We start from the raw sequence: 15,183 nt of genomic DNA, 5'->3' as shown, positions 1-15,183 counted from the left end.
GCCTCGTCCCCGGCGGTGGTGGCGGCGGTCGCCGTGATGCCTGCGGGACTGGGTGGCTGACCGCCGGGATAGGAGCGGGGCCAGTGCCCAAAATCTCGGTGGCCGCTGCTCGAGCGCGGCCTGCGCCATGGCCACCTCCGCTGCCTCTTCGGAGCATTTCGAGAAACTTCACGAGATCTTCCGCGGCCTCCATGAAGACCTGCGAGGGGTGCCGGAGCGGCTCCTGGGGACAGCGGGGACAGGTGAGGCGAGGGTGGGACGCGCCGTGGGGAACTCGGCCCCTTGCGCGCTCTGGGAATGCGAGCTCCCCACCCCCTTCTCAGATCGGGTCCCTCTTCCCTCCGCTGCGCATCCTCAGACACGCCCCCTAGGGTTGGCTGGGTCTCGGCGCCCAGCATTTCCCTGCTGCTCCTTGAGGGTGCTCAGGGTTGGACCTCGGAGTGTCGTCTCTTTGGGATTCTCTTACTACTGTAGCCGTCAAAATTTTCTTGTGTCATTTTCACCGTGGCAAGAAGATCATAGGAGACCTTAAGTCTGTGTCCCTGTATTTCAGTAAAATTGCTTTCTTTTGTAGCTGTCTGTGTATTTTGCTTTATGAATTTTAGAGCATTATTCTCAAGAGAAATCCATAGTTTTCACCAGACTGACAAAGGATACGTAGCACCAAAAGGGCCAAGAAGCCAAAGGAAACATAATTTTGGAGTTGTTGAATGATCAGGTTTTGTGGGGGAAGTGGTCTTTAAAAATCAGGACTGTGAGTTTAGGTGTGGTCCCCTTCCCAACTTTCTGTCATTTGACTTCAAAATTCAGGTTGCTGCAAGCTTTGCTTGGAGGAGTTAGTTTTCCAGTAAAATCTCTAGGAAGACCTGTCACAGCTCTTTGCCACTCAGAACAAATATGTCTTGATGGCAAGACTTGATAAGACTTTATTTTGTAGTTTTTACTAAGGGTCAGAGCTTGAGTGTTTGCTCTGTGAGTTTCCTGAGGTCATATGAATTGAATAACTCTGGTCAGAATGCCAGAGAATGTTAAACATATTTATTGGGAGAGGCTGCTGTGTGCCAGGCACTCCCCTAAATGATGGTAGTATTGCAGATTATTGCAGTGAGGAGACTTAAAATCTTTGTTCTAGTGGGTCCCTGGTAATATATAAATATTAAGAGAAGAGTTATGCAGGGCAAAGGAATGGAGAACTCTAATAGTAAACAGGGTGGCTGTGAAAGTCTTCTTTGAGAAGGTGCCATTTGAGCAGAGACTTGAATGAAGGGAGTCCAGCATGTGGAAATTTGGGAGAAGTGAGTGTGAGGAGAAAAGAATAGTATTCCAAAGTTTCCTTAAGCACAGTGAGCTTGGTAAGCATTGCAAAGGTTCTTAAACAGAAATGAGCTCTTCTAGGAAGAGCAAGAAGGCCAGCGTTTGCCAGTGAAATGAGCAAAGGAGACAGTGGTAGCAGATGAGGGTAAAAAGAGTTATGCAGGACCAGGTCACGTGTGGCCTTGTAGAGCACAGTGAAAGATTTGCACCTTTTTCTAAATCTGATGGGATGCACTTACAGAGTATTGAGCAAAAGAGTGATGGGATCTGATTTACATGGTTGAAAAATAGACCATTTTTTGCAGCCCAGTGCTGAATTAAATTTTGCAGTGGTGGTTTCTGGAAGGGTAAATAGTGCAAAAGGGTATTCCATTTTGAAAAATAGAAAACTGAGTTCTATTTGCCTTTATCATCTACCTAACTTTCTTATTGCTGCAAAGAAGATAATCAAAAAGGTGTGAATATCTAGCCAAGCACAAAATACTCTTTTTTTTTTTTTAATATTTATTTATTTTTGAGAGACAGAGACAGAGAGCACGAGTCGGGGTGGGGCAGAGAGAGAGGGAGACACAGAATCCTAAGCAGGCTCCAGGCTCTGAAGCAGGCTCCAGGCCGTCAGCACAGAGCCCAACGCGGGGCTCGAACTCATGAACCATGAGATCATGACCTGAGCTGAAGTCGGACGTTCAACCGACTGAGCCACCCAGACTCCCCACAAAATACTCTTAATACAAGTTGCTGGTAGCGGACTTAGTTGTTTAATGGGTAAGTAAATACAATGTACACGTATCTATAGGTTATAATATGAATTTCAACAATTTTCCATCTCTTTTCGCTACTTTGCTCATACTGCTCAATAAATATTTGTTGAATAAATAGAATTTAGTTGGGCAAACACACTGTGTCTTATCTCTGAATCCTTTTTTCCTAGTTCTGAGATTACTTCATGAGCTTTCCAGAGCTTTAATTTCCATCATAAATTATTAGGTTCTGAATAATGTACATAACAGCTCTTGAATTTAGCTTATGCTCTGTAATTGAACCGAATCAGTTTTTAATAACTCTTTCAGAATTACTGTGTATCAGTCACTGTCTTGGACCCTAGGAGTTTCAAGAGCTCTTGCCTTAATGGGACTAAATTTACAACAAAGTGTGTGATTGGTCCTAAGACAGTTTTGAGACCATAAAGAAAAGGTTGACTTGGGTGTTAGGGGAGGGAAGCAGAAAGGAGAACTAAGTATTAAGGGGTTGAGTGGGAGTTTGCCAGAGGGAGATAGGAAGAGGCAATAACAGAACAGAAAATCAAATACTTAGAACCATGAATGGAGCTTAGGGTATGTGTGGGAGATTAATAGTAGATCAGGAAAGTGAGACACAGCCAGATTGTGAAGGGACTTTATATCACATTAAGACATTTGCGCTTGATACGAAGAATCGGTGAAGGATTTTAAGCAGCTGACTAATATGGTCAGATTTTACTTTAGAAGGAGAATGCTGGTGGCTGAGTGGAGGATGAAAGAGAAACAAGAATCTGGATATAGGGGACCATACTAGGAGCCTTTGTGGCAATTATCTGGGTAACATGGGAATCTAGAGAGTCCTAAATCCAATTTCTGAGGCAGAAATTAAGATCGGACATGGGGAGTGAGAGACAGATTCAAGGGTGTCTGCATTTTCTCACTTGGTTATTTGGGTGAATGATGAACTTAAATAAGAAATATAAAAGTAGGTTGTAGATGAAAGAAAGCATCAAGTGTGCTTATAGAATAGAGATCATAATGTATGTCCAGTCTAGCCTGACAAGATATTTCTTCTCCTGCCACTAAAAATAACATTAATGGGGTGCCTGGGTGGCTCAGTTGGTTAAGCTCAGGTCATGATCTCACAGTTCATGGGTTTGAGCATAGTACTGTGCTGAGAGCTTGGAGCCTGGAGCCTTACTTCGGCTCCTCCCCTGCTCGCTCCCATGCGCGCGTTCTCTCTCTCTTTTTCTTTGTCTCTCTCTCAAATAAAAATAAACATTAAAGAAAAAGAAATAACATTAATGAAGAAGATCTGTGAATTGGGAAGCAGTATACTATAATATTTAACAGCAAGGATTCTAGAGCCAGACTGCCTGGGCTCACATCCTGGATCCATCTCTTAGTAGCTGTGTGACCTTGGACAACTTACTTCAACCTAACTAGTTTCTCCCTGCAAAATGGGGTAAATCGTCGTATTTACTTCATAGGGGTCTTGTTAGATTAAATTAGTTAATATATGTAAAGCCCATAGAATGAATATTGCCTGGCATGAGCCATTCACCATTGTTACTATTATATAGGAAATGGGAGTTTTATTTAAATAAAACATAAGAATACCAGCTCTGTATGCAGCTATTGTCTTGCCCTACTTTCTCTTTTTTCCCAGAGCACTTATCATCTTCTTTTTTTTTTAATTTTTTTAAATTTTTATTTATTTTAGAGAGAGAGAAGGGGAGGGAGGGAGGGAGGGAGGGAGGGAGGGAGTGGGGGAGGGGCAGAGAAAAAGAGAGACAAAGAATCCGAAGCAGGCTCCAGGTTCTGAGCTGTCAGCACAGAGCCCGACACGGGGCTCAAACTTACGAACTATGAGATGATGACTCGAGCCGAGGTCGAATGCTCAACCTACTGAGCCACCCAGGTGCTCCAAAACTTATCTTCTAATGTACTAGACACTTTATGTATTTCTATGTTTATAGTATAGTATTTGTCTTCCTTTCACTAGAACAGTGGTTTTCATAGTTTGGTCCCTGAACTGTCAGTGTCAGCATCATCTGGGAATTTATTAGAAATGCAAATTATTGGTCTCTACCCAAGATTTACGGAATTATTAACTGTCTTAACAGCCTGTTTTAACACCCATCCAGGGGATTTCTGATGCATGTCAAGTTTAAAAGCACCTGAGCCAAAAATAAGTTCTATATTTTCTCCACATCTTTGTCAGTGGGTGTTATTTCTTGTCTTCTGGTTATAGCCTTTCCAACAGGTGTGAGGTAATATCTCATGGTGATTTGCTTTGCATTTCCCTGATTAGTGATGTTGAGTACCTTTTCATATACCTGTTGACCATCTGTATGTCTTCTTTGGAAAAATGCCTGTCCAGATCTTTTGCCCATTTTTTTTTTATCAGATTGTTTGGGTTTTTTGCTCCTGAGTTGTATGAGTTCTTTATCTATTTTGGGTATTAATCCCTTATCAGGTACATGATTTGCAAATATTTTCTCCCATTTGGTAAATTGCCTTTTCATTTTGTTGATGGTTTTCTCTGCTGTGCAAAAACTTTTTAGTTTGATGTAGTCCCATTTGTTTATTTTTACTTTTGTTACCTTTACTTTTGGTATCAAATCCAAAAACTCATCACCAATACTGATGTCAAGGAACTCTGTGTTTTTTTCTAGGAGTTTTATGGTTTCAGGTCTTACATTCAAGTCTTTGATCCATTTTGACTTAATTTTTGTATACGGTGTAAGATACTGGTTAATTTCCATTCTCTTGCATTTTTCTGTCAAGTTTTCCCAAAACCATTTATTGAAGAGATCATCATTTCCTATGAGGTTATGGAAGAGTGTGTGTGTGTGTGTGTGTGTGTGTGTATCTCCTCCTGGTTCCTGACACACAGCTCCCAAAATCCTTGTAATTCCCTAAGTGATAAGAACACTAGGAGCATCTTTTGTTCTAATGAGGTGACTCTGTGAGCTCCTGGGTGGGGACTGGTCACCAGAAAGACCAACCTGTGATTAGAAGCTTGGATTTTCAGCCCTATCTTTTGTCCTCCAGAGAGGAAAGAAGAGCTGAAAATGGAAGTTAATAATTGATCATGCCCGTATGAAGTAGCCTCCATAAAATCCCAATAGTATATGAGGTTTAGAGAGCTTCCAGGAGGGTGAAAATATCCATACCTGGAGTGTGATGCACCCCAGCTCCACAGGGACAGAAGCTCCTGTGTTCAGGACTCCCCCAGACCTCACCCTGTGTATCTCTTCATCTGGTTCTTCACCTGTATTCTTTATCATAATCCTTAATAAATTGGTAAATGTAAGTAAGCGTTTCCCTGAATTCTCTAACAAGTTAATTGAACCTGAGGAGGGGGTCATAAGAACCTTCAATTTGTAGCCAAATTGGACAGAAGTTCTGGCTAACCTGAGGACCTATTACTTGTGATTGACTTTTAAAGTGGGGAGGGGTGGTCTTGTGAGACTGAGCTCTTAATCTGTGGAATCTGATGCTGTCTCCATGTAGATAGTGTCAGTTGAGTTGAACTGTGAACATCCAGCTGGTATTGCAGAGAAACGTTTGGTGTGGAGAAAAACTTCCACACATTTGGTTGACCAGAAGTGTTCTGTCTGAGTAGTAAAGGAGATACACAAGAAACACAGGAGGGACTGAGTTTTTCTCTATACAGGAGAGAAAGACATAGAAGGGGGAAGGACTTGGTTTTCTAATGTAGTTCCCATTGTATATTCTTGACTCTTATTGTAAGTTAATTGACCATGTATGTGTATATTTATTTCTGGGCTCTCTATTCTGTTCCACTAATTTTTGCATTTTTTTTAATGCTAGTACCATACTGTAGCTTTGTAATATCAGGAGGCATGATACTTCCAACTTTGTTCTAATTGGGATCTTTTTTGGTACCATACAAATTTTTGGATTGATTGTTTTATTTCTGTGAAAATTGCCATTGGAATTTTGATAAGGATTGCAGAGTCTGTAGATTGCTTTGGGTATTATGGACCTTTTAACAATACTAATTTTTCCAATCCATGTGCATGGAATATCTTTTCATTTATTTGTGTCTTCAGTTTCTTTCATCAGTGTTTTGTGTTTTTAGTGTACATATCTTTAACCTCCTTTGTTAGGCTTAGTGTTTTATTCTTTTTGTTGCAATTGTAAATGGCATTACTTTCTTAATTTCTCCTGATAGTTCATTGTTAGTATATAGAAATACAATAGGTTTTTGTGTATTGATTTTGTATACTGCAACTTACTGAATTTATTTATTAAATCTAATAGTTTTTTCAGTGGAGTCTGTAGGGTTTTCTGTGTATAATATGCCATCTGCAAATAGTGACAGAATTTACTTCTTCCTTTCCAATTTTGAATGCCTTTCATTTCTTTTTCATGCCTAATTGCTCTGGCTTCCAATACTGTGTTGTATAAAAATGGTGAGAGTAGGCATCCTTATTCGTGATCTTAGAGGAAAAGATTTGAGCTTTCCACCAGTGAGTATAATGTTAGCTGTGGGCTTGTCACATATGACCTTTACTTTGTTGAAGTATGTTCTCTCTAGATATATCCAGTTTGTTGAGATTTTATATCATAAATGGATGTTGAATTTTGTCAGATACTTTTTCTGCATCTCTTGAGCTGATCATATGATTTTTGCCCTTCATTTTGTTAATGTGGTATATCATGTTGATTTGTAGATACATTCTTGCATCCCTGGAGTAAATCCCACTTGATCAAGGTGTATGATCCTTTAACGTGTCGTTGAATTCAGTTTGCTAATAACTTTGTTGAGGATTTTTGCATCTATGTTCATCAGGGATATTGTTTTTTTGTTGTTTTGAGAGAGGGCACAAGTGAGTGAGGGGCAGAGAGAGAGAGAGAATCCCTTGAGGGACAGAGAGAGAGAGAGAGAGGGAAGGAAAGAGAGAGAGAAGCAGGACTTACCTGAAGTGGGGCTGAAGCTCACCCGATGTGGGACTCGAACTCATAACCTGAGTCAAAATCAGATGCTTAACGACTGAGCCACCCAGGCACCCAGAGATATTCTTAATTTTCTTTCTTGTGGTGCCTTTGTCTGGTTTTGGTATCATTGTAATGCTGGCCTCATAAAAGTTTGGAGGTGTTCCTTCTTCTATTATAAGCTCTATATTTTGTCTGTTTTGTTTATTATGTATCCTAAGCACCTAGAACAGTGCCTTGTATATACTAGGTGCTCCACAACTATTTGTTGAATGATTGTAGAAGTACTGTGAATTGTGGAGAAACTTACAATAATATATGGTTGCCTATTAAAACTGGGTGTAACTTTATTTTTATTCTACCACATTTTCCACATTTTCATCACTTGTAAAATGGATATCTATACCTATTAAAACAAAGGATGGGATAACAGACAAAATATGTCCCTTTTTAGGAAGATTGTATGGCAGTGATAATCTGTTAGCATATGTGATAATTATTAATCCATTTTATATAATATTAAGTATGTACATAATTTTTAATGCATATTGCTTAATATATAATTACTTAATAATATTAAGTATGCCATAATGTCTAGTCTTAGTTTGTAGCATCTGAAGAGGTCTCTCCAAATACCTCAGAATGCTGTAAATTATTATTAGATAATACTCTGCCTGTAGTCATGTTCTAGTTTGGGTTTTGTAGCACCTGAAGGCAGCTCCAAGTGTATTAATGAGTGTTATAGAATTATTGAAAAGTTTCCATTTTAACTCACTCAAATTTCAGCGTGTGTCTTTGAGACCTCATTATTCTGGAAACCAGCAAAAATAGTCACTATAAAGAGACTATAGAATCATATGCAACTGGTTGGTAAACAATTAACTTATTGACTGCAGAATTTTAATTTTTCTAACACTCTTCATATTCTTTGGTGAATTTTGTTTTTACTCTTAGTTCTTTCTACCTAAGGATTTAATTTTAAAAACAATGGTAGTGGGGCACCTGGGTGACTCAGTCCATAAAGCATCTGACTCTTGATTTTGGTTTGGGTCATGATCTCATAGTTTATGAGTTCAAGCCCCACATAGGGCTCTGTGCTGACAGTGCAGAGCCTGCTTGGGACTGTCTGTCTGTCTGTCTGTCTCTCTCTCTCTCTCTCTCTCTCCCCCCCCTCCCCCCCTCCCCCTCCCCCTCCCCCTCTCCCTCTCCCTCTCCCTGTCCTTCCCATGCACACAGGCACATGCTCTTTCTCTCAAAATAAACTTCAAAAAATGGTAGTTGCTATTTATGAAACTCTCAATATGCCGAGCATTTGCTAAGTGCTTATTATGTGTATTATCTCTTTTAACCCTTTCAGACAACCTTATAAGGTCGGTACTGTTATATTTCTTATTTTCAGATAAGGAAACAGGCTTAGAGGGATCTAACACAGGCATATCTTGTTTTATTGCACTTTACTTTATTGTGCTTTTCAAATACTGCATTTTTTACAAATTGAAGATTTGTGGCATCCCACAATTTGTGTTGAACAAATTTATTAACACCATTTTCCAACAACATTTGCTCAACTTAATGTCTGTCACATTCTCATGAAACTTCAGACCGAAATTAGGCCAGTTAATAACCCTATAATCGCCTTTTAGTGTTCAAGCGAAAGGAAGAGTTGCATGTCTCTCACTTTAAATCAGAAGCTTCAAATGATTAAGCTTAGCGAGAAAGATATGTCAAAAGCTGAGATAGGCCAAAACCTAGGCCTCTTGACCAAAGAGTTAGCCAAATCGTGAATGTAATGGAAAAGGTTTTGAAGGAAGTTAAATGTGCTGTTCCAGTGAACATAAGAATGATAAACAAGCAAAACAGCCTTATTCTTGATACGGAGAAGGTTTTAGTGGCCTGGATAGAAGATTAAACTAGCCACAATGTTTATTTATTTATTTATTTTAATGTTTATTTATTTTTGAGAGACAAGGAGACAGAATGCGAGTGGGTTAGGGGCAGAGAGAGAGGGAGACACAGAATCCAAAGCAGGATCCAGGCTCTGAGCTGTCAGCACAGAGCCCGATGCAGGGCTTGAACCCACAAGCCGTGAGATCGTGACCTGAGCCGAAGTTGGATGCTCAACTGACTGAGCCACCCAGGCGCCCCATAAACTAGCCACAATGTTATCTTAAGCCAAAGCCTAATCCAGAGTAAGGCCCTAACTCTTCAATTCAAAGCTGGGAGAGATGAGGAAGCTGCTTCAGAAGAAAAGTTTGAAGCTAGCAGAGGTTGGTTCATGAGGTTTAAGGAAAGAAGCCATCTTCCTAACATAAAAGTGCAAGGTGAAGGAATCCCCAAGTGCTGATGGAAAAGCTGCAGCAGGTTATCCAGAAGATGTAGCAAAGATAAGTAACGAAGGAGACTGCACTAAACAACAGATTTTTGATGTAGACGAAACAGCCATCTAGGATTTTCTTAACTAGAGAGAAGTCAATGCCTGGCTTCAAAGCCTCAAAGCACAGGCTGACTCTCTTATTAGGAGCTAATGCAGCTTGTGACTTTGCGTTGAAGCCAGTGCTCCTAGACCATTCCAATAATCCTGGGGCCCTTAAGAATTATGCTAAATCTACTCTGCTTATGCTCTATAAATGGACCAACAAAGCCTAGGTAACAGTACATCTGTTTACAGCACGGTTTATTGAATATTTTAAGCCCACTTTTGAGACCTACTGCTCCAAAAAAAGGAATCCTCTCAAAATACTACTGCTCATTGATGGTGTATGTGGTCAGCCAGGTGCTCTCTCATGGAGATGTACAATAAGTTTCATGCCTGCTAACACAACATCTATTCTGCAGTCCATGGATCAAGGAGTAATTTTGACTTTTAAGTCTTATTATTTAAGAAATACATTCCAAAAAAAAAAAAAGAAAGAAAGAAAAGAAATACATTCCATAAGGCTCTAGCTGCCAAAGGTAATGATTCCTCTGACAGTTCTGGGTATAGTAAATTGAAAACCTTCTGGAAAGGTTTCACCATTCTGGATGCCATTAAAAACATTGATAATTCAAGGAAGAGGTCAAAATAATGACTTTAATGGGAGTTTTGAGGAAATTGATTCCAGCCCTCATGGATGACTTTGAGGGCTTCAGGACTTCAGTGGAGGAAATCACTGCAGATGTAGTAGAAATAGCAAGAGAACTAGAATTAAAAGTGGAGCCTGAAGATGTGACTGAATTGTTGTAATCTCAGGATAAAAACTTTAACTGATGAGGAGTTGCTTCTTATGGATGAACAAAGAAAGTGGTTTCTTGAGATGGAAGCTACTGCTGGTGAGGATGCTGTGAAGATTGTTGAAATGACAACAAAGGATTTAGAATATTACATAAACTTAGTTGATAAAGCAGTTCAGGATTTGAGAGGATTGACTTCAGTTTTTAAATAAATTCTGAATAAAATGCTATCAGACAGTTTTCATGCTACAGAGAAATTGTTCATGAAAGGAAAATTCCATCAATGCAGCAAACTTCATTGTTGTGTTATGTTAAGAAATTGCCACAGCCACCGTAACCTTCAGCAACCACCACCCTGATCAGTCAGCAGCTATCAACATCAAGATGAGACCCTCTACCAGCAAAAAGATTATGACTCACTCAACTTCAGATGATAGTTAGCATTTTTCACAGTAAAACATTTACTTTCAGTAAAGTATTTTTAAATTGTGTACACTTTTTAGACATAATGCTATCATACACTTTAATAGACTACAGTATAATGTGAGCATAACTTTTGTATGCACAGAGAAACCAAAAATTCATTTGACTTGCTTTATTGCATTCTTCATTGTGGTCGTCTGGAACCAAACCTGCAATATCTCCAAGGCATGCCTGTACTTTTACCTCCTATATGATGTGAGATCAGATAAACTATCATAGGCTACAAATAGAGGGTGTAGTTCCTAGAAATGCCACGGTGGGGCACCAAAAGCAAATTTGCCACCTGATCCTGGTGAAACAAGTTATTTCCACAGCTTTAATGGGTCAAGGTAGTCTTTCTTGGGTTGGTAAATCAAACCACCTATAAGGAAGACAGGCTGTCGCCTTAGTTGAACATTGAGGTACACTTTCTTTAGTCTTTCAGAGCTGGCTCTTTTGTGGTGTGTCATCCACCCAGTTTACCAGTCACTTACATGTGACTGGTTTGGGAAGGCATGTGGGGTGGGGGATAGTGTTTGGAATGGCTCACTCTTGGTTTTGGTGCCCATTTTACCTAGTATGCAGTCCTGCAATTTTGTAGTTAATTGTAGTGTTAACTCTAATTCCCTAAAAAATTAAGTCTCAACAAGTTTTACCTGTTGCTGAAGTCTATACCCAGGGAGCATAAAAATGCCCCTCAGTGCTATAATGTACAAAAGCCTTGGATTGGGAGTCAGGAGACTTGCATTCTAGAACTAGTGTTGCCACACATTTGCTCCTCTTATGACCTTGGGGAAGGCAGTTTCTGCAGGCTCTAGTTTCCTCAACTGTAAAATGAGAAGGTTAGACTAGATGATCTCTGAGGTCCATTTACACTCTAACATTCATTGGTTTCACAATTCTGAGACTAAAGCATACAGAAGCACCTACTGATACCTCTCAGTTGGGTTCAGCCTCTTTTGAACCTTTAAATATCTCCCTCCTTGGCTTCATCATCAGAAGGGAGAATTTCAAAGGTTTGTTTTTTTTTTTTTTTTAACCTTAGGATTCCATAAAGGATCTCACAATGTGAAAGTCTTAAAATTGTTTTCAAAAAGAGCGTATTTCTTTTAAAAGTATATAAGCTGTAGAGAACTCCTAGGAGAAAGTATGTCATGATTTTAGGTAAAGAGTGGGAGTATCCCAATTCCAAAAAGACTGAGCATAACAGAATCATGAAGAGAAAGAAGTTAGTGAAAGGATCAGTATTCTGTGAGCTACCTCTTTGCCTCCTACTCTTATTTATGTAACCACTTTCTTTGAATCATTCTAGAGTTTGCCTCTTAAAAATGCAGATTTTCAGGGGGCCTGGGTGGCTCAGTTGGTTAAGCGTCTGACTTCAGCTCAGGTCATGATCTCATGGTTCACTGGTTCAAGCCCTGCATCTGGCTCTGTGCTGACTTCAGCTCAGAGCCTGAGGTCTGCTTCAGATTCAGTGTCTCTGTCTCTCCGCCCTTCCCCCACTCATGCTCTGTCTCGCTCTCTCTCTCTCTCTCAAAAATAAATAAACATTAAAAAATTTTTTTAAAGATGCAGATTTTCATATCTTTAATAAAGGAGGAAACTTTATGACTAACAGTTGTAGAAAAATCAGAACTAGGAAGGGGGAATGCACTTATATGTGGAATATTTCTTCATACTGTGTGCCTTGGATCAGAAGTGAGTGTGCTCAAGTTTGGAGATGTGCGTATTCAGAGGAGTGGTGACACTAAGCAACAGCTTATTACAAAGTAATATGATATTTCTCCATGGAAGTAGCCATTCTTGATTGCAGATAATATTTCACTGCTGGTGGCTGAAAACATAGCCTATTCAGGGATAGTGACAGCTGCTTTTGTGCTTACTTCAGTTACATCGTGGATGGTCAAGGTGCAGACCATTTGCCATGGCTGAACTTCTTACTATTTAAAACAGCAACAAAGCCTCATTTGTGAGCGGTGTAGAGTCAGAAATGGTTCACCTGGAGTATCTTGTATATATTAAGGGAATGTCACTTAACGTAAAGGAGGCATAGTAAAAGGTGCATTGTCATTTACTCTTGTAGGTAGTAGTAACATCTAAGGAGCACACTACTAGGTTTAAAGTTCTAGAAGCTATGGGGCTTAAAAAGAAAAAGTAAATTTCCCTGTTCTGGAGGAACTGGATTTCCAATTGAGAATATAGAATGTACACATCCAGGATGGTTTATGATCACTTAAAAAGCAGCAGACGACTGACATGCTAGATGGTATTGTGATTAACAAAATGTAAATCCATATAAGGCATTACTGTGGCATTATATTTTACATGGGATTGGGTTCGAATGTGAAGGCTTAGGATGAAAACCAGAGTAAAGAAAATTACGCCAGAATATCTGAGGATAGCATGTTGAATACCCACATGCCATCCCTCCATAAGCCCAACTCAGCTGTTTTCTTTGGCATTGGAAAAAATTGTCCTTCCTTCAATCGATGAAGTGCTGGCTTGTATTTAGGAGTCACAGTGAATGAAAAATAATATAACTTTAAAAGACCATGTCCCCATACACATGCTGCAACATGAATGAACTTTGAGGACCTTATGGTAAGTGAAATAAGCTGGGCACAAAAGGACAAGTATTTTATGATTCCTTTTGTAGGAGATACCTAGCCTAGTCAAATTCATAGATACAGAAGCAAAATGGTGGTTACCAGAGTCTGGGGGGATAGGAGGTGGAGAATTAGTGTTCATTGGGTATGAGTTTCAGTTTGGGGTAGTGGAAAGGTTCTGGAGATGGGGTAGTGGTGATGATTGCACAACAATGTGAATGTATTACTGCCCCTTAGCTGTATACTTATAAAAGGTCAAGGGGTGACTGGGTGGTTCAGTTGATTAAGTGTCCAACTCTTGATTTTGGCTCAGGTCATGATCTCACAGTTTGCTGCCAGTGCAAAGCCTGCTTGGGATTCTCCCTCTTCTGCTGTCTGCCCCTCCCTGGCTTGTGTGCACATGCTGTCTCTCTCAAAATAAATATTAAGCTAAAAAAAATTTTTTTTAAAAAAAGGTCAAAATGATAACTTTTATGTAAATTTTACCAAAATTGAAAAAAAAAAAAAAAAGACTGTATCCCCAGATTGTGAAGATAATTTCAAAAGATGAGCTCAAAAAAAACAATGTAAGCAGTGGTAACTTTGTGGAATAGGTAGATTATGTGTGGATTTTCAGGGAGAACATTCATTTGGACACATTTTCAGAAATTAAGCTGCTCATAAGTAGGGATAATTTTTGCTTGTTACATATGAAGAGATAAGCTACCTACTTGTTTTATAGCTAAGGAAGGAGGTCTGGTCCCAAAGAGATGAAGAATTATTACCCATATTAGATGTTGAGTCAACTCCAAGGAAAGGACCAGAATCTAACTCCTTTTCTTACCAGTGGTTCCCTCTTTCACAAATGTTTTACCGGGTGATATTATGCCGGTCCAAGTACCATTTTTACTGTTACTTAATCATTTTTATATCAACTTATTTCTTATACATTTAATACATAAAGTTATTTTAAAAGGAAATTTTATATTACCATTTAAATAATGTATTTATTTATTTAATGTTTACTTGTTTTTGAGAGAGAGAGACAGAGCATGAGTGGGGGAGGGACAGAGAGAGAGAGAGAGAGAGAGAGAGAGACACCAAATCCAGGCTCCACTCTCTGAGCTGTCAGCACAGAGCCCAACATGGGGCTTGAATTCACGAGCCGTGAGATCATGACCTGAGCCGAAGTTGGATACTAAATTGACTGAGCCACCCAGGTGCCTCGAAAATCTTTTTTTTTAGTTTGAAGTATTTGATTGTTTATTTTACGTAAATTTCAATTCTCCAGCTATTAATACTTACCTTAATTTTTTTAAATTTATTTTTATATTGACTTTTTTTTAGGTATAATTAATATACGGTGTTACATTAGTTTCAAGTGTACAATATAACGATTCAGCAGTTTAATACATTATTTAGTGCTCATCAAGAGAAGCGTACTTCTTAATCCCCTTTATCTATTTCACCCATCCTCACATCCACGTCCCCTCTGGCAGCCATCAGTTTGTTCTCTGTATTTAAGAATCTGTTTTTTTTCAGGGCACCTGACTGGCTCAGTTGGTTAAGTGTCTGACTCTTGATTTCAGCTCAGGTCATGAACTTACAGTTGGTGGGATCAAGCCCCACATCAGGCTCTGCGCTGACAGCACAGAGAGGCAGAGAGCCCTCTGCCCTCTCTGCCTTGTGTGCACGCATACATACTCTCTCCCAAACTAAATAAACGTTTAGAAAAAAATAATCTTTTTTTGTTTCTTTTTAATTTTGTTCATTTGTTTTGTTTCTTAAATTGCAAAAAATGAGTGAAATTGTGTGGTATTTGTCTTTTGTTTTCTGACTTATTTCACTTAACATTATACCCTCTAGATCTATCCATCTTGTTGCAAATGGTAAGATCTCATTTT

General features: G+C 39.3%; 1 protein-coding gene across 1 annotated transcript in view; it reads left to right on the top strand.

Annotated features, from left to right (window-relative positions):
• Nucleotides 1-15,183, top strand: part of VTI1B (vesicle transport through interaction with t-SNAREs 1B) — a 41,511-nt gene continuing 26,328 nt past the window's right edge. The window contains exon 1 of the mRNA XM_053889526.1: nucleotides 1-242. Within this exon, the coding sequence (XP_053745501.1) occupies nucleotides 128-242 (115 nt within the window). The 5' untranslated portion in view covers nucleotides 1-127. The remainder of the gene's footprint in view (nucleotides 243-15,183) is intronic.

This window comes from Panthera pardus, unplaced genomic scaffold (genome assembly GCF_024362965.1).
Source record: "Panthera pardus isolate Hobbes unplaced genomic scaffold, ASM2436296v1 HiC_scaffold_24, whole genome shotgun sequence".
Lineage (NCBI taxonomy): Eukaryota > Metazoa > Chordata > Mammalia > Carnivora > Felidae > Panthera > Panthera pardus.
This window is presented reverse-complemented; position numbering and strand designations above follow the sequence as displayed.